This window comes from Monodelphis domestica, chromosome 1 (assembly GCF_027887165.1).
Source record: "Monodelphis domestica isolate mMonDom1 chromosome 1, mMonDom1.pri, whole genome shotgun sequence".
In the NCBI taxonomy this organism is placed as follows: Eukaryota; Metazoa; Chordata; class Mammalia; order Didelphimorphia; family Didelphidae; genus Monodelphis; species Monodelphis domestica.
In genome coordinates, this window is record NC_077227.1 from 695,870,616 (window position 1) to 695,889,919 (window position 19,304).

Here is a 19,304-nt window from a genome sequence, read left to right on the forward strand (position 1 = left end):
TTAGTATTGAATCTGAAATGAGCACAAAAAGTAATAGAGGAGCAGGAAGGAAAGGTCCTGTCAGATTAGAGGGAAAGACTAGGATAGCGAGAAGAGATATGAGGCAGAGGCAGTATTACCCTTCTAGGTAGGGCTGTGGAATAATGATTGAGGCCACACACTCATTCTGCCTTTTAGACTGTTTTTCAGGAGATGTTAAAAAAATGATCCATTGTATATATCCCTCTTCTATAGAACTGAGACCACAACTGGACCCATTGGGGATTGGTGCAGGGTAGGATGTGGCCTATGGGCCTATGGGCCAGGCTCCTTGATGGGCTCCTGAAGAGTAGATTTGAGAAGGCCATTCAGAGTCAGAAGACCAGAATGCCAAGTCAAGTAACCTGAAAAGTAAAATGTGAATACAAAATGAAACATCATTTACAGTGCTAAATTGAGAAAAGAATTTTTAAAAATGAGTAATCATAGAATGTTGGATCTGGAAGGAATGTCAGATAGTCAAAACCCCTCACAGTAGAAGGAAGCCCCAAGAGGGGAATTATTCAAAGTGTCAAAGTTGCAGAGTTAGTGAGTGGTAGAATGAGGTTAGAGCAGGGGTTCTTAATCTGGGGTCTGCCAACTTGTTTTTTCTAATATTTGGCTAACTCTATTTTAATATAATTAGTTTCCTTCACAATCCTACATATTTTGTTTTATACACTTAAAACATGATTCTGAGGGGCAGCTGAGTGGCTCAGTGGATTGAGACCCAGGCCTAGAGATGGGCAGTCCTAGGTTAAAATCTGACCTCAGATACTTCCTAGCTGTGTGACCCTGGGCAATTCACTTAGCCCTCATTAAGCACCCCTTACCACTCTTCTGCCTTGGAACCAATACACAGTAAGGGTTTTTAAAAAAACAACAAAAAAAACATTATTCTGAGATGGAATCCATAGCCTTCCCCAGACTGCCAAAGGCAATCTATGGCACAGAAAAAATGGAGAATCCCTAGGCTAGAGTCTCATTTTCTAATTCACTATTCTAGTCTTGTCTTCATGATATTAAGGCAGCTACAGCAGGTGTTGTTCATGCAAAGCTTCCAAATTTTCTTTAAAGAAATGATTGGCAGAGCTATTATAAAGCTCTTTGTTAATGGGGAGCTTCTCCACCTGGGCTCTTCTAGAAGTTAGTAGTGTAGACCCACACCTAAGGGTAGGCAGTCTCTCATTTGATAATTCATTGTTTCCATTCTGTTTAGAAATCTTTGATTTTTCTATCTCTGTTAAAAGTTCTGATGGCTTAAAAGGTGTTGTGGGTTTGTAGTTTTTGCCGAGTGAGCACTGGACTTTCTAAAACATTTGGGATTCTCTTTAGGCTTTCAGATTTGGTATCATGGGATGAGGAGAATGTGACAGAATTGACCTTTCTGGAACCCACTCTTGTTTTGAAGTCTCCTGGCTACAGATCAAGCTTAGTGTTTGTATCTGACTGGAGGCATATTCCCTGCTGGGTTCTAACTCTTGCTAGAAGAAGAGTAAAATGGGACAGTTCTGAGGCAAACATATAAGCCTCTTATAACTTTTTTCCCTGGCAAGCTGTGGCCATTATCAAAAGTGCAATTTACTGAAAGAAGGCCCCTAGAGAGAACTTCTTTTGGGGAGACAGACTATAAGGTCTCCCTTCCCTCTCCTGGTTATTTCCTGTGAGTCTGCAAGGCTTTAGTAGCTTGCTAGAACACTAATCACCAACAGGGAAAACCATGAGGGCTAGAAACAAAAAGAAGCTGACTTGAGTTTCCTATTTTCATACCAAGGCCTTAGTGGCCATGATTCTTTCTCCCTTTTAACTGTGGTTTTGTGTCTCCTGTACAGCTTCAGACCTAGAAAGGCTGGAGGCCAATCCATAGGAAAGGATTTTCCCATCAGTGACAGATGGCCAGCAAAGCAGGGATTAGCTTCCTTGACAAGAGAACTGGGGGCACCTGAGAATACTGTGGTGCTCTCCCTTCATCTTTATTTGAGAACAAGGCTCTCTGGGCCAAGGAAAATGTTGGAAGAGGAAAGGCTATTTGTGACCATAAGAAGTCAAAGGAAAGCCCGGACCAGAGTCTTTTAGGGCAAAGTCTGCATTTCTCCAGAGTTTATTTACCAGCTGGGCCTCTTACATGGCATTTAAGTAATCAGTTTAAGGCAATCAACTTGTACACAGGTTCTCCTTCCTGATTAACTGTAAACTCTTTATGGACAAAGACACCAGCCAACCCTATTTCTGGCCTTCTCAGCGCTTGGCCTAGCATCTTATAGAGAGTAAGTGTGGTTAGATATTTGGTGAATGCAGTGAATACTTTCTTTTCACAACAACTGGTGATAAAGTTATTCCTAGGTTCATCTCAAAGTTTCACAGGATTGTTATGAGGAGAAATCACTTTGTAAATTGTAAAGTACTGTATAAATACAAACTATTTTAAAATTGCTCATATTTAAGACCTTGAGTTCATGTCATATAAGGATTCTCAAATGAAATAGGGATGTTTAGGCTTGAGGAAGAGGGCAGAGACAGAATAGCTGAATATTTAAAGATCTTCCAGATGGCAGCTAGATTAGGCTTGTTCTCTTTGTCCAGAGAGGGCAAAACCAAAACTAATAGGTAGAAGTTGCAGAGGCCAGTTCAGGCTTATGTTAGAGAAAACTTCCTTCCAATGAGAGTTATCTAAAATCTACCTTGTGGAATTTACAAAGATTAGTTAAGTCTATTAAACTGTGGTTAGGACCCCAAATGGGATATGTGTTCCTCATTGTAGGCCCTCCAGTAGAAGCTGAATGACCATCTGTCACCTAAGTTAGGGCAGAGATTCCTTTTATATGTGGCTTATAGATGGCTGCTGAGGTTCCTTTCAATGCCAGTTAAGTGGTTGTGTGTTCAACTTTGAATCTACTTCCTTAGCCCTTACATAGGCATAGTGCTGAGCAAGCCTCTTCACGGTCTCCTCTCCTTTTCCTTCCACAGTTGTTGGCTGTGACTTATGTATTTTGTAGAAAGTAAGAGAAAAGGCTATAATCTGAACAGCCCTGCAATTTTTCTTAATGCTGAGTTTTAATGGGAATTAATTGCAAGAGTTTCTCCACCCCCACCCCACCCCGAAGTGGTTACAGAGTGAGCATGCTGGACTTGGCTGACAAAGGCTCTGCTTCCTATCCTAAGAGGAGAGATTTTTGGTGGGTGTTTATCGTATAGAGGCCATGTGGCAGTTGCTTAGTGAAGTGGGAATGTGGTTAAGATGATGCCAAGCATAGTGGGCTCTGGGACAACCTTTGGATTTTAAAGTGTGAGAAGAGGCTTCAGCAAAAACAAGTGAAGTTGAACTTAATAACTAACTAGTGCTTCTCTTGGCAATGCCATAGAGTTATATGGCACGTCATACTTTTAAATTTATTTTAACTCTCATATATTACCTCATTTGATCTTCATCAAAGCTCTGAGAGGGATTATTACTTTTCTTTCTATATTTGAGGAATTAAGGTTCAGAGAAATTGCCTTTTCCAAGGTCATACACCTTGTAATTGATAGAACCAGGACAATAATCCATATCTCTTCACTCCTTTGTAAAGACCATATTGCTTAAAGGAAACCTCAACAAATACTCATTTTGGCCCACCATTTTTTTAGGGAGTCACAGGCATCCAGTTTTTCACCATTTCTGTCCAAAACATAAGGGACCTTATTTTTACCCCTCTGTGCTTTCTCATATTTCTACCATTGCTTCTCCTTGTCCAAGATCATTGACTGACTTTCTCTTTGCTTTCCCCTGGGTTCATGTTTGGTGAGGGTTGAGTCCATGCTGTCTTGCTAATAGGTTGTCAAGGTAGGTTGTATTTATGGGGACCAAGGCTCTCAGCTGGGGACCCTCCCCAAGCATGATCCAGGAAGAGACTCAGGAAGATGGGGAAAGGTTCTGTGATGCTTTGGTCAGTGCTGCCTTACTCATTCTGTCTTCTTTGACAGTCCTTCAGGTTCTTTGCTCACTTCATTCTGAATCTGGCAGTTGACTTTAGCTTGTCCACTCTTAGAACTGAACTTTGTCATGGTTCAATTAAATTCTATAAGCATTTAGTTAGTGCTTCTTGTATATAAGACATTATTTACACAGTGGAAATACAAACCCAGTGAAACAGTTCCGCTCTCAAAGAGCATGCCTTCTGTGGGTGCTGCCTTGTGTGAAATTTGGCCGCAGCCCCTCAGCCTATGGTTGGCACCTTATGACTGGTGGCCTCAGATACGTTGTTATTTTCCTCAGTGGAATATAATGAATTAAAATTGGAGTTACACAGAGTACAGCAGGTGAGCCCTCTAGTGGCATAAACAAATCAATACATTGATTTGTGTTTGCTGACTGGAAGAGATTTCTCATTACTGAACCTGCCAGCTTCTCCTTCTCCTGAAACCAGTCATTGGTTACTTAAGAAATCCAATTTGCTCATGTTAAAGAGATTCTTTTTGAGATCATTGCATAGCTAAAGCTATATGATTGTACAGACAGAAATAGCAAGTTCGCATTTATAAACCTCTACCTGTACAACAACCCTGCAAGGTAGGTTGTAAAATAGCACACCCATTTTCTAGATGAGAAAACTGGAGGCTCATAGTGGGGAAATTACTTTTCCATGGTATAGAAGTTAATGTCTACATTGAAATCCAAACCAAGGTCTCCTAACTAATTCCTATAATTTTTCAACTATATTCCACTGCCTTGCTTTTTATTTTTAGCCCTTAGATATATAAATCATCAATTTATGTGCCTCTTCTCATGTATAGGAAGACCTCTCCCCTTAAGTGATCAGTGGCTGGTGGCTTTCCCAGGACTCTGTAGGATTCAATTTCCCTATCTGTAAAATTAGGAGGTTGGACTGGATGAACTCTAAAGTCCATTCTGACTAAATCTCTTAGCTTTGTCTTTTTGTTTTCCTGTCTTTCTTCAAGACTCAGTACATATCCCTTCCATCTACTTTGTGTGTGTCTTACATATGAGTGCAATGATGCTTCACAATCTGCCTTGCAGGGTTTTTGTGCAAGTAGAAGTTCATGAATGTAAGCTACTATTGTATCTGTATGTACAGTCATATAGCTTTAGCTACCCAATCAATGAACTCAGAAGGAAACTTTTAACATGAACAAATTGGATTTCTTAAGCAACCAATAACTGGTTTCATAACAAGGGGAGGCGGCAGGTTCACTAGTTATCCACATGTGTGCTGAATGGGGGCCCTTCCCCCATTAGAAGGTATGCCCCATGGGAGGGGCTATTCCCCGCCCCCCTTTTTTGCATCTACAGTACTGAGCATTAGTGCCTGACATAAAAAATATTTCATAGAGGGCTTGTAGAATGACTGCTTGACTAAATCTATAATCTTGTGAACCTTTCAGATCAGGACCTCAGAGCTTGCCTCTGTGAGCCTTAGCCATGCTTGAAGTTAGCCTTCTCTTCTTTGAACCTGAGCAAAGCACTTAGCCTGTTTGCCTCAGTTCCTCATCTGTAAAATGAACTGGGGAAGGACATGGCAAACCACTCCAATGTCCGGAAGAATCAGAAACAATTGAAATGACTGAACAACAAAATTAGTGTAACAAACTAGAGATAGGGACACGATTGAATTCACAGAGCACAGGCTAAGAAAAACTAGATTATACATAAAAAGCACTACCAAGCAAACTAGAGGAGCATAGAATAGTTTACCTGTCAAATCTATGGCTAAGAGAAGAAATTATGACCAATAGCATTATAGAATGTAAAATGTAAAACTTTGATTATATTAAACTAAAAAGGTTTTACACAAACAAAACTAGTGCAACCAAGAATAGAAGAACAGAAGAAAGGTGGGAAAAATTTTTATAGCAAATATCTCTAATAAAGGCCTTATTTCTTAAATATATAGAGAACTGAGTCAAATTTATAAGAATATAAATCATTCCCCAATTGATAAGTAATCAAAGGATATGAAGAGGTAGTTGTCAGATGAAAAAATTTGCCTCCTGAGAAGGAACTGATGAAGTCTGAACACAGCCTGAGATATACTATACTTAATTTTATTTCTTCATTTTTCTTTCATTTGTTTGAGTTCCATATCACAAAAGGACTAATATGGAAAGATGTTTTACACTATTATATAGGTAAAATCTATATCAGGTTGCTTGCTTTCTTGGGGAGGGGAGAAGAAAAGGGAGGGAGGATGAGGATTTGACTCAAAGGAAATGAAGGTTAAAAAATTTTTTTATATAATTGAATTTTTAAAAATTCATTATAATAAAAAAAAAGTAAAAGAAAAACCCTAGCATAGACCAGGTTTTGTGATTGCAGAGTATATTTGTTTGTGTTTAAGTTTTTCATCTCCCCATGTGCCTCTTCTAGGCACAAGGTTCTCTATAGGCAGTAGGTATTTAATGGAGTTTGAATTCAACTGAATAAATTTCAGCAGGAGTTTTGGCTTTCTTTTCATCGCCATTGAGAGTTTTTATAATTTCAGGGTGGTGATTGGTTGATCCTTACATTTCTGTGGCAAAAGAAAGGCAGGCTTGAAGAAGTTTCCTCTCAAAGTCTGGTTAAGTTGTTTAAAATGTCTCTTTACTCTTAAGAAAAAAACTAGATCAAGTAGTTGTTAGGAAGTAGGTTTGGAGTCATTGGGACCCTCTGAGAGGCTCATGTGCTTCTCTCAAGAAAGCCATCTTATCCTTGGGAAGTTGATTATCCTTCTTTCCCTCAGATCCAGACCCTTATTTTGGGAAAGACTGGGGAAAACTGTGAAATCCTGGCAGACCCAGAAATATGCTAAACTACATGGGTATTGAGGTATAGTGAGCAAAATAGAAATTAACTAGTTTGTCAGGGATTGATGGAAGTTGGGTCTTTTGGATAAGGTTGGGAAGTGGGAAAAGAAAGCACAAAACCCTCATGGTTAGAAAGAAAGGAGAGCAAGGCAAAAGATAGGATTCTCAGTTCTTCAGAGACATTCCCTGGGTAGAAGATAATAGAAACCTTGAAAATATCAGACCTAAAATGCCAGGCCTGGCTCCCTGGCTTTTAAGGCCAACTTTGCCACAGGCCTTGGAACCCAAATCAGGTTAGCTGCTGTGTAACAGTATGAGAATCATCAGACTTCCTAAGTCAGAACAGTATCAACAATTGAGCTTCATAAAATTTAGAGTTGGGAAAGGACTGAATATCTTAGAAAATTTAGAATAGGAAGGGATCTTGGAGGTCATGTAATTGCCTTCACTTTTTAGTTGTAGAAATTGAAAACAAATTATGATTTATCTAAAGATTATGTACTTAGAAACTTGTCAGGACCTCTGACTCTAAATCTAGTGGTCTTTTATTTGTACCAAGATCATCAAATGTTCTTTGGTCCTAACTGGTTTCCCTCTCTGATTTCCCAGCCCTGGCCCAGTGTGTCAAATTTGGCAAAGGATTTCATTGATCGTCTGCTAACTGTGGATCCCGGTGCCAGGATGACAGCTCTCCAAGCCTTGAAGCACCCATGGGTGGTGAGCATGGCTGCCTCTTCTTCCATGAAGAACCTTCACCGTTCAATTTCCCAGAATCTTCTTAAGAGGGCATCTTCTCGATGCCAAAGCACCAAGTCAGCCCAGTCTACACGCTCCAGTCGCTCTACCAAATCCAATAAGTCTCGGCGTGTTCGTGAGCGGGAACTGCGGGAACTTAACCTGCGCTACCAGCAGCAGTATAATGGCTGAGCCATCAGCTTTCCTTGCACACCTTAGGTCTTCTCAGACACACCTTTTCTCATCCACTTCCCTTCAACTGAAGTGTTCCCAGGGATAGGCCTGGGGAAGTGGCAGTGGGACCCAATATCTAGGGAGCTAGAGCAGATACCACAATCACTCAAGCTTCTCTTCTTATTTTGGGAAGGACCTGGGTCTGATGATACCCATTGCACAAAAGACTCCTATCCCCTTGCCAGATGTCCACTGTCTTAAGTGCCTTGTGCCACCTCATAGGCTAGTTAGTACCCCTGGAAGGAGAAAAGCCTGGTGGGGCTGGGGTGCCCAGTATTATTTATTAATGCCAGATTCTAAGGACTGAGCTTGTCTGCCTACACCCATACGGTATATATAGGTGGCATGTTTTTGTGAATCAAGAGCCCTTCTCAGATGACGAAGGATGATACTTCTGTTGTGTGCCCACCTTTCCTGGGAGGTTGGAATACTGAGTGGCTGTGACTCAGCTACCTAAGAGCTTCCTGCTGTGTCAGAACTACCAAGGGTTGTTTGATTGTTTGATTGGGGTTGATTGTTGATGGGGGTGGGTGGCCACGTACTAGGAGATCTGGACTAGTAGTAGACTAAGGATTTTAGCTCTGAGCACTTTCTTGTGGTGGGGTAAGTTTTTGAAACATAATTCCTTAGTGCATTTAAAAAAAAAAAGGAAAATCTTTTTTAAGGGAATCCCTTGTCCCCTCCTTCTTTAATTCCAGTCCTCTCTGCCTCATCTCCTTGAAGTTCACAGCCTAGAGATGGTCATTGTGGATGTGATGTTATATAGACCAGGCTGCTCACTTGGAGTAAGGAATGCCTCTCTTTGCAGCCTGCATTATTTGATGGTAAATTCCCCAAATCCTCCTCAGGAGAGGTTTTTTTTTTTTTTAACCAAAGCCCCAAGCCTTTCTTTTCCACTCACTTGGAGCTAGTACGTGAGAGCCCCCTGATGTCAAATAAGTTGCCCTTGGCTGTTTTGCTTGTTTGAAGGCTTAACAGGGAAATTTGGTAGGATATTCATCCAGATCCCTTTCTTTCCCTTCCTTTTTTTTCTCCCTCCTTTTCTGGGGAGTACCCATCTGGTTTAAAGGAAACCCTGAAATCAGAGATGACACCTATAGCATTTACTTGGCACTAGAGTACCCTTTCTGATCAGGACCCCTTGTGTTACCAACAGGAAATGGAATACCTTTGTGGTAGACTCACCTGGACTGGAGTAGGTGATCAGTAGTGACTCAGTGAGGAAGCTCCTAGAGGGAGCCAAAGAAATCTACTCAGATGTGAGTGGTCTTTCCTAAGGGGGCTGGGGGTAGGAATGGCATGGGAGGAGGGTAACTAAGCATCCAGGTCCCCCAGTGAGTGGGGGAAGGATCCACTAAGGGACCTGAGAGGGTATAGCTATCTATAGGATCTTCTTTTAAATAGAAGTATGTTTCTGTAAAACAAGAAATACAGAGTACATTCAGCAAGCTTAGTCATTCCATCCCTTAAGACAGCCTGCTTCCTTCTCCTGAAAGGAAGCTACGATATGTACAGGGACTATTTCAAGGCAGATCCTTGTACCATCTTATTCTAAGGGTTCAAGTGTCTTATCATATCCCAGGGTTGTCCTGGCCCCTTTCCCTTTCATCTGATTTCTCTCAGGAAACGATATTTAAAGGGAAATCTGAACCTATCTAGTCCTAGTTCTGGAAAGGGGAAGAGCAGGTAACCTAACTCGTAGCCAGGAAAGAAGAGGAGAGTGTCTGGCTTTCCTGCAGCATTCGGTGGTGAGTGCTCAGGCTGGAGGAAAAAGCAGCTGAAATAGTCTCTCAGGGCAGACAAGGTAATCAATCACCCTGGCCTCTAAGCAGTTTTGGCCACCCCCCTTAGAAAAGTGAAACTACACATTCCCCCTTTCCTCTTTTATCCTGTAGACCCCGTTATCCTCAGGGGAGGAGTTGTGTCCCACCTCCATTTGGAGAGTTCTTCCACTTTTAGGGTAGGGATGGCTATAAAGCTGGGGGAATGTTACCTCTTTCTCCTTCCCTGCTGGGTGCTATCTCTGCTGTTACAGTGCACACACATTGTCAACTCCATGTCTCTGCCTACCTTGTTTCTTCTGTATTCTTCAGAACTCCTCTGTCTATCCTACTTTTCCCATTAGGCCCTGCAGGCAGGATGTTTTTAGAACTTTTTTAGCTTATGGGTTGGGGTTTATCCACTAAGTGAACCAGTCTTCCATGGACAAAGTCCAAGTGACACCTAGTGGCTACTTGGGACATGACTAGGCAATGAGTCTGAGAAGCAGCCACGATGGGCCTGGACAGGAGGTTCTGGAGCTGGAATTCTTTTCCAAGATCCTGATAGGAGTGTGTTTCCCACTTCCTCCCACCCTGTTCCCCTTCTCATATCCAGAATCATTTAAAATGTGGAGTTAACACATCCTCAGGGAGTCAACATGCTGCCTGAGGAGTAAGGGAGTTCTAGGGGAAGAGCTTGGTCATAACTTCGTTTATTCTTCCATTCCCTTCCCTCCCAGCCAGGAAGCCTGCTCTTAAGGAATTTCTTGTGGAACTTAGCAATACTGTGTGAATCTGCCCAGTCCTGCAGGTAAGGGGAGTGGGGGAGGCCCCTGGTGCCCTTAGGTGAAACAGCAGGGCTGGGATGGAGGGGGGCTGGTTCCCCCAACATAGCCCATTTGGGACTGTATACTCTCAGTCCTGACCAGACTATATTGTCTGCTTGGACATCTCTAACTCCTTTAAAATGCACGGGCTTGCAAACCTTGTCTGGCTTACAGCTAAGATGGAGCAATAGAACCCATTTTAAAGGGCTTCCCTCAGTTTTCCCTGCCTATCTTTAAACTGAAGTTTCTTTAAACTGAAGTTGCTTTCAGCAAATTCAGAAAGGGGCTAGGGCTTAATGGAAATTAATCAAATAGTCAAGCTGCTTCTTTAATAGGACCCCCATGGCCCTTAGAATAGGGGATTCTGCCAAGAAAACAAATGTTTTTCCATATCCCTGGCCCATAGAGATCTAATGGGGCACTGTTGTTTATATAAAACATCAACAATAAAAGTAAAACTTCATATGGACATTGTTGCCAACTCTAACCAGCAGTGCCAAGGACCAAGCCTCCTCTCGTGGTGGTTCCTTGGTACCAACAGGAAAACCAAACCAAAGTCACTGTATATTTGTCTATACAAGTATACATTTGTGCAAAGAGAGCCATTTGTCACAAAGTGCCTCCTCCAGGGCCTGGGGAGCCTAAACAACCTCCTCTTGGGTCACTTTACCTGCCATTCTGCTTTCCTCTTAACAACCCAGGGACTTTCAGGCCCAATTTTCTATCCTGAAGATAGAAAGTTGCCCCTGGAAGATGGTCTCACAGCCAGGAGAAATCTCAGCCACTTTTCCAACCTCTTGGAGTGTTGGGCAGCAGTCAAGATACCTATGGGACTGAGAAGCAAATCCCTGATGTGTGCCCAGAGCTTCTTTGCTTCCATACCTCCTTACACCGACCTTCTTCCTCACTGCCAAGAGCCCTCGCCCTGGAAGGATCATATGGATTTGTCTTGGCTAGGAAAAGGGAGATGCCTGGGTGGAAGCTTCCTGTTTCTTTCTCCTGACCCTTGGTTCCCAGTGATCTCTTTGGGGTACCTGGCTCTTCAGAGGACTTTCTCATTGCCAATCCTATTACCTGCATACCACTACCCTACTTCCTTACCCAGTTGAACATTCTTGAATCCAGTCACCTCCCTCTCCTCTCCAAACCCATGAGAAGCAGGATAAATATATGCTTGTGGCTTTGAGACGTTTGTTCTTTGTCTTAGCCTCTTGATACTAGAGAAGTCCCTCATACTATTGTTCCCTGGGAGCTTGTGCCATTGGATTGAGAATGTATAAAGTTATTTATTTTGTGTACTCAATTTGAAAATGTATCTTTCATATTCAATAAACCTTCAGTCTTCCCCCAGGATGACTACTCCATCCCTGTGGGCCATGACTGCTTCCTGGTTTGGGGGTAGGGGAAAGGGGGAAGAGAGGAGAGATGTGAAAATAATAATAGCTAATGTTTATATAGTTCTTACTGTGTGCTAGACACTAAGCTAAGTGCTTTACAGTTATCTGATCCTCACAAAACCTTGGGAAGTAGTTGCTGTTATTTTTCCAACTTTACAGATAAGGAAACTGAGGCTAATAAGTTAAGGGACTTGCCCAGGGTTACATAGCCAGTGTCTGTGACTGAATTTAAACTTGGAGCTTCCTGACTCTAGGCCCTTCACTGTATATATATCACCAGGATTCCTTGAGTTGAGGACAATCTGATGGTGAATGACAGAGAATGTAAAGTAGCCCCAGAATCTGCTGGGAAAAGCAGCTCCTCTCATGCTAACCTTTCCCTGCCCCACTTCCTTTGTGCAGAAACATGGTCTATAAGTACATTTCTGAGGGGCTGTTGGGTAGCACAGTAGATTGAGAGCCAGGAGTAGAGATGGGAGATCCTGGGTTCAAATATAGCTTCAGACACACAGCCTAGCTGTGTGACCCTGGGCAAGTCACTTAACCCCCATTGCCTAGTTCTTACCACTCTTCTGCCTTGGAACCAATACATAGTATTGATTCTAAGCTGGAAGGTAAGGGTTAAAAATAAAATAAAATTATAAATAAAAGTACATTACTTCCTTCACAAGTCTCAGGTTTTCCTTCCAATGGCATCAAAGCCAAGTCCCAAATCCTAGTAGGTCTTGGCCAGTGCCAGGTAAAGCAGAAAACCTTGCAAGTGCCCCAGAGTGGGTGGGCATTAAATTCCAATATTAATGAGCATTCAGGGATTGTGTGGAGTTCCAGGAACAGAACCTCTAACTTGTTCTGAGGGCAGCTCCCTCCTCAAAGCAGCTTCACTTAATACATGGTCATCCAAGGCTAGAACAAAGGAAGAGCCTGTGGAGAGCAAATAACCCACACTTGAGAGAAGAAAGGAAATTTATTGGACTTTGGGGAATAGGGAAGAAGAGCAATAGGGTTTGTGTGAGGTATCCCCAAAGCCTCTTTTCCAAGCTCCTTAGTAGCTGGACACAATTTGATTGATCCAAGAACTGAATTTGCTGATGCGTGTGTACATGGCCGGTGCCTGGATATTGCAGTTGCTTGTCCCCCAAGAGACAACACCGACTTGGACCCAAGGTGCGTTCTGCAGGTTGTTTTGTCGGCACACGAGGGGTCCTCCAGAATCACCCTGCAGAGAAATGGAGAGGATAAAGGCAAGTGAGCAGGGAGCTAGAAAGACTTGGGGGGTTCTGACACTGGAGCCTAGAGGGTAGCTGGGAACCTTGGGGCAGAGTTAGAGCCTTGGTTCTTCCTGGGAACAGTCATTTTGGCTCTTGAGAGAAAAAAATAAAGAATCCTAAGGAAAAGGAAGAGCTGGCATTCTAATGTCTTGGAACTTCTTTTGGTTTGGGGATGTTCTTGGTCTTTTGGGGACTACTTTAGTCCCTAGGGGCAGCACCAGGATTACCTGGCATGCAGATTACCTGGCAAGAGGAGGCTCCGGAGCCTCCAGCACAGATCATGGCATCCGTGATCCGGCTGCCCCAGTACTGCTGGCACTGATACACTGTCACCAGGGGCAGGACCACCTGCTGCAGCTGGGCTGGGGTGGTGTTGGCTGTAAGACCAGGCAAAAGTCATTCATTCTTCTCTCCTAGACCTACTTCTGCCTCGAATGGCCTCCCAAATGGCCCCAGAGCCCTCATGCCTGTTCTGATGCCAAAACGTTCCTCCAATAGAAGAGAAAATGGCCCTAATAGAAATCCCAGTCACTCTGAAGTGCCCTTTTACATACCGACACCACTGGTGCGGCCCCAGCCTGTGGTGACACAAGTGAGACCCTGAGGGAGGTTGCTGTTTGTGTTCAGACAGACTGGGGAGATGCGGTTGGTGAATTGGACAGGCGAGGACAGCTTCAGCAGAGTGAGATCGTTATTCATGGTATTGGAATTCCAGCCAGGATAGGTGATGATCTGTGGGGAGCCATCATCAGAGAAGTCAGATTAGGACCCTAAGGTCATAGGAGAGAGCCAGGTCACTAGACTCTTCCCTGGCACCTTCACCAACCCCCAAGCCCTGGTAGACAAAAAAGACACCAGCAAAAGAGTGAAGGCTTAAAAATAGTGACAGTGAACAAGGCTACTTTCGTTTCTTGATCATATAAAGATTGAGAAGAATGATTAGAAATTAATTGGACCAAAAGTCTCTACCTGACTCAGACTGGGTCCTCAGTACCCTCTTTCCCTGTGACTTAGGTGGTGAGGGTTGAGCCCCAGCACCTCCCTGACCTCAGTTCAATATCTCCCCATCTCCCAGGGCTGAGGCCTATTGGGCTCGCTCATTCCAGATGCTCACCTTTGAGATAGTCCTGACCTGAATGGGTTCTGCGCTGGACGATCGGTCGTGTTCTCCAAGGACAACCACGTGGTTTGGGCTGTGGCAAGAGTGAAATATGAGAATAGGGAGGCCTAGAAGGATACAGATCCCCTTTGGATCTGGAGAACTGGGTCTGGAGCTAACAGCAGAGCCTGGACCATGAACAGGATCATTTGGGGGGAGGGAACTACAGCCTAGGATAGAGAGCTGAAGTTATTGGACTTGGGGTGGGTTACTCTTCTTCAGAAGCCTGATTTCCTGTGATGGGGATATCAAAGGAATGTGATTTTAGGGTCCTCACCTCACATTGCAGTGGGCAGCTGTGACTACCCAGTTTTGGTTGATGAGGGAACCTCCACAGAAGTGAAAACCATTTTGCTGCTGTAACAGAGAGAAGAGAGGAATAGTTTGTTAGGCTCATACCCAAGTTTGCAGATTAAAATCATCAGTGTGTATCGGAAGTGATGAAACACAGACATGTATCCAGGGAGTATGTGCTGGAATCAAAAGAACATTGGCTGTGTTAAAGCCAGAGGATATAGATAGGAATTCTGCCTCTGCCTACTCAATCACTTTGTTCACTGTAGTGCTAGAAAACTGGATTTTGAGTCAAATGACCTTGGTTTAAATCCAGGGTCTGCTGCTTACTATAAGCTGCATGACTTTAGTCAAGTCACAGAACTTTTCTGGGCCTCATCCGTAAGAGGGAGGATAGGCCGGGTGACCTCTAAGGTCCCTTTCAGCTCCGTCATAAGGGAATCACAGAATTTAGAGACGGAAGTGACCCTGGCTGCCTTTAGCTCAGCTCATGTATGAAGGGGAACTCAAGCCATCTCTGGAGGCAGCCCATTGCACGTTGGGACAGGCTTGAATTGCTGGGAGGATATACCTGAAAAATTAAGGCCAAAGTCGCCTCTATCCACCCAATAGTTCTTGGTTCTTGCCCAGTGGAGCTAGACAGAAGGATTTAACTTCTCTTCCACATAACAGCCCTTTAGCTACTTCAAGACGGCTATTTCCCTCTTCCTCTCGTCTCTATCTTCTTTTCTTCAGGCTAAACATCCATATCCCTAGTTCCTTTCCAGATTGTCATTTGACATTGCTTGAGGCACTTCACCAGCTGTAGAAACTCACCATCTTGTCAGACTACTTGAACTGTGGTGCCAGAACTTAACACGATATTTAGACATGGTCCGAGGAGGGCAGAATAGAAGAACTATCACTATACTCCTGGAAGCTGTTTATTAAAATAATATGACCCAATCTCATACTAGCTTTTTGGGCCATTACATCAAGTCCTGACTCATATTGACCTGGATTCCACCAACCTTACCCTGCCCCAGACTTTTAAGAAAAAAACAAAAAACCTGTTACCTTCTGTCTTAGAACCAATACTGTGAATGGTTCCAAGGCAGAAGAGTGGTAAGGGCTAGGCAGTGGGGGTCAAGTGACTTGCCCAGGGTCACACAGCTGGGAAGTATCTGAGGCCAGATTTGAACCCAGGATCTCCTGTCTCTAGGCCTGGCTCTCAATCCACTGAGCTACCCAGCTGCCCCTCCAGATTCTTTTTAAGACAAGTTGCTTTCTAATCATGTCTTCCCTATCTTATATCTGTGAAATTAATGTTTTTGAATCCAAGTGTAAGGTTTTGCCTTTATTTTTATTGAATTTCACCTTATTAAATTCAGCCCAATGCTCTATCCCATTAAGATTTCTTTTTTAGATTCTGATTCTGTCATCCACTATGTTAGCTATCACTTCCAATATTAGTTTCTTTGGACAAGTTTACCTAGTTTTGGCCTCAGATTCCTTATCTATAAATATTTCTGTTATCTACATAAGATTTCTTGTGAGGAAAGTGTACAGGAGTTATTAATAGGAGAGAAGGGTTTTGTCCAGAGTCTCCTTGTCCTGGAACTGCTGCCCTCTCCTCTAAACAAAGATTATGTTCCATTTTTCCCAAAGCTATGAGCCTGAAATGGTAGAGGAGGCCAGAGAACTGCTGGCCCTGGATCCAGAAGTCCCATTTCTCTTTTTACTCCCCTCCCTTATCTCCATTGCTGGCCTCTGCTAATCCTTGCCCCAAGTAAGCCATTACCTGCAGGGACACCTGCCAGGGCCAGGATCCTGGCACAGCATTTTCTCCATTGACAATCTTCTGATTGAAGTTCAGAGCCGGTGTAATGGCTGGGATCCCACAGCCTATGGTGAGCAGTACAGAACAATCCCATCATAGTTTACCATTATAAGGTCTTATGTTTAGAAAGCAAAATCTCTAAAACTTTTTTTTTTAAACTCATACCTTCCATCTTGGAGTCAACACTGTGTATTGGCTCCAAGGCAGAAGCGTGGTAAGGGCTAGGCAATGGGGGTCAAGTGACTTGCCCAGGGTCACCCAGCTGGGAAGTGGCTGAGGCCAGATTTGAACCTAGGACCTCCTGTTTCTAGGCCTGGTTCTCAATCCACTGAGCTACCCAGCTGCCCCCTAAAACTCTTAACAACCCTATAAATATAATTATATGTGAGGAAACAGGTTCATCAAAGTTGAGTGAGCGACCCACGATCACACAGGTGGTGGGGTCTGTGCCCAGTGAGAACAGGCCATGAAAGTTTTGAGGGATAAGGGTATGGGGTGTACCCCTTTGTTCTAAATTGCTCATCCCAAGATGTGTCTGCCCTCCTTTCCTCCCCCAAACTCCTCCCTCCTGAAGCCTGCCATATCCCCTGCCACTGTGGCTCTCCAGCCATATGGCCTGGGGGGAGGGGAAGCTGCAGCCTGAGAATTGGTGGGCAAGGGTTTGTAGGAGTTGAGTTCAAGTGGAACATGAGCCTTGTGCTGGCAGATACCAGTGACCACTGAGCAAGAGAAATCACAGAATCTCAGGATTGACGGGGCCATTAGGGAGACTGGGAGGCAGGATGAGGAGTAGAGGGTCTTGGGAGGCGGGTTATTAGGTATGATGTGTGGACATTTCCAAGAGTTTTGAAAAAGCTTGGGATAGTGAACCCGGAATCAGAACACCAGAGTTCGAGTGTCCCAGCTGCCTTGACCCAACAGGTGGCACAGTGGATAGAGAACCCACTAGGAGGGTCATAGCCAAAGGAAAGGGAGGGCACAGAGAATGAGGGCAAGAGATCTTTTATGACTTACCATAAGAAGAGCCAAAGAATGCCAGGCACAGGAGAGCCCACAGCATGGCCATCTCTGCTGATTCGTTTAGGACCGGTGCTGGGATAGGGCAGAGCTTTATAGAGCCTGGGAAGGAAAGACCTTGGGCTTTATTCCAATGCCTACCCAGCTGTGTCTTTCTTGCCCCTTCACATACTCTGTCTTGATAGAGGAGATTCAGAAGGAGGTGGGGCAGGTCACCTGCATTTCAGACATCTCTCAAGTCAAAGTCTGTGCCAAGATAGAGTATACATAGAAGGATGGGCTCCCCCAGGCCTAAATATACCAGCAAACAGGTGTAAGACTCCCACCAGCTTGATTAGGAGGTTGCCCTTCCCTCTGAGGCTGTAGTATTTCCCAAGGGAACAGGTTGGGTATGGGTACAGAAAAGGTCTTCCTTCAAATAGTCGTTCTTAGAGCTCTAAAACCCAGAGAAAAGGGGAAGGGTGAAAGGAGTGGAGTGGGTGGGAAAAGATCCTGGGATGCTCTCTCTCTTTGGCTGGTTTCTTGGAAGGTTCTGTACAGCTACATACCCCCTGCCTATAAAGACTTCCATGCAGATACCATTCTTCCCCTCAAAAAGAAATTGAAACTGGACCAGAAGATGGGAGGGGGGAGGGGTAAAGTAGTGTTGTGGATGGAAAGCCAGTCCTATCTCATGGCTTGAGTTCACTTTTCCCCAGTGATGGAAGCTTGATTGGGAATTAAACCCTCCCATTCTTAACTGGTTGCCAGAAGCCCATGGTCTAGATGCTAATGAATACTTGTTGAGATTTGTGAAGGCAGGGAGATGGGATGAGGCCATGTCTAAGGACAAGAATGGAGGTGAGGGTTAGATGCCCAACAGAAAGTGATCTGGAAAGAATGCCGGATTTCTGGATTTGGAATCAAGCCTCAGTTCTACTACGTATTACACATGCGACCCTGGACACACTACTCCTTGTTCTGCTTCTTACCCATTTATACTGATCTCTAAGGTTCCTCAGAGCTCTAGCTCCCATGGTGCTAGAGAGGGAGGGAGATCTGGGATTTGTGGGGGTCGGAGAAGATGTAGAAAACAATGGAGGGAAACATGGGTGAGTAGTTTGTGTTAGTTTGAGGAGTCTGGTGGCCACTCAAATTCACAAACTTCTACTGGTCCTCTTTCATGCCAAACCTTGTGCTAGATGCTATGGGCAGTACAGAAGGCAGTCCCTGTACTTGCTGTAGTTTGGGAGGATTGACATGTCAGGGAATTGGAGACCAGTGTGGCCCATGCCAGGACTGAATGCATAATGTGACACAGACACCAGGCAGAGATGAGAAAGGCAGAAGTGTGTGTGGGTATGGGTAGATGTAATTGCGTGAGGTGGGGAGAAAGTAGAAAGACAAGAGGAAAGGTGGGACGATCTGTATGACAAAGCAGCCTAATTTGATAGGGCTCAGGTAGGATTAAGGATTGATAAAAGCCAGAGAAATTAAGGAGGGAGGGTTGAGGGAAGCTCCTTCTGTGGATTTAGGGATTCCCAGAGCCATGTCCTTGCCAGGCTAGAATATAAACTAGAGAGGGTGGGAAGCTCTTTCCCTCTCCTCCTGTCCACAACCCTAGGCTTATCAGTAACCAGGTGTAAGACTCTCACCAACATATTCTCCATTGGTGAGGCGAATTGCCCTTCCTCTCCAGGTATCAAGTGTCCCCTCCCCCAGATATTTCTGGGACTGGTTGACTTCTCTAAATCCTATAGGCAAGGTAGGAGTATGAGGAAGACTGCTGATCATCAGGCAGAGACAATTCTGCCATAGTTCCTTCCCTGAGACTTTCTCCTCTTTTCCTTCTCTTTCCCTTTTTCTTCCCCTCCCTTTCCCTCTCCCTGTCTCTTTCCCTCTCCTTTTTCCTCTCTTTATTTTCTCTCTCCCTCTAGCCCAAAGCTCTCTTTCTCTTTCTATTTGGAGGGAATTGAAATGGGATCTCTTTAACAGGTACAGTCAGCATGGGAGGAAA

General features: G+C 44.1%; 2 protein-coding genes across 11 annotated transcripts in view; one reads left to right on the top strand and one right to left on the bottom strand.

The window, feature by feature from the left end:
• PSKH1 (protein serine kinase H1) overlaps positions 1-11,718 on the top strand; it is a 72,891-nt gene extending 61,173 nt beyond the window's left edge. For 2 of the 10 annotated variants that reach the window (XM_007477205.2, XM_056809061.1), the window contains 4 exons: positions 7,408-7,515; positions 8,466-8,591; positions 10,268-10,338; positions 11,056-11,718. In XM_007477205.2, coding sequence (XP_007477267.1) covers positions 7,408-7,515; positions 8,466-8,591; positions 10,268-10,338; positions 11,056-11,191 — 441 coding nt within the window. In that variant the 3' untranslated portion in view covers positions 11,192-11,718. Of the gene's footprint in view, positions 1-7,407 lie in introns of all 10 variants that reach the window. The other 8 variants (XR_459482.2, XM_007477211.2, XR_008914605.1 and 5 more) reach the window with 8 other exon arrangements.
• Positions 11,719-12,702: 984 nt separating this feature from the next.
• On the bottom strand, positions 12,703-17,363 carry CTRL (chymotrypsin like). Its single transcript, XM_001373744.4, has 7 exons — positions 17,306-17,363; positions 16,253-16,356; positions 14,456-14,535; positions 14,134-14,212; positions 13,574-13,751; positions 13,263-13,396; positions 12,703-12,967 (listed from the first exon to the last, which is right to left on the bottom strand). Exons 1-7 carry the CDS (start codon positions 17,355-17,357, stop codon positions 12,794-12,796), a joined length of 801 nt encoding a protein of 266 aa, XP_001373781.2. The 5' UTR covers positions 17,358-17,363; the 3' UTR covers positions 12,703-12,793.
• Between the last annotated feature and the right edge of the window lie 1,941 nt (positions 17,364-19,304).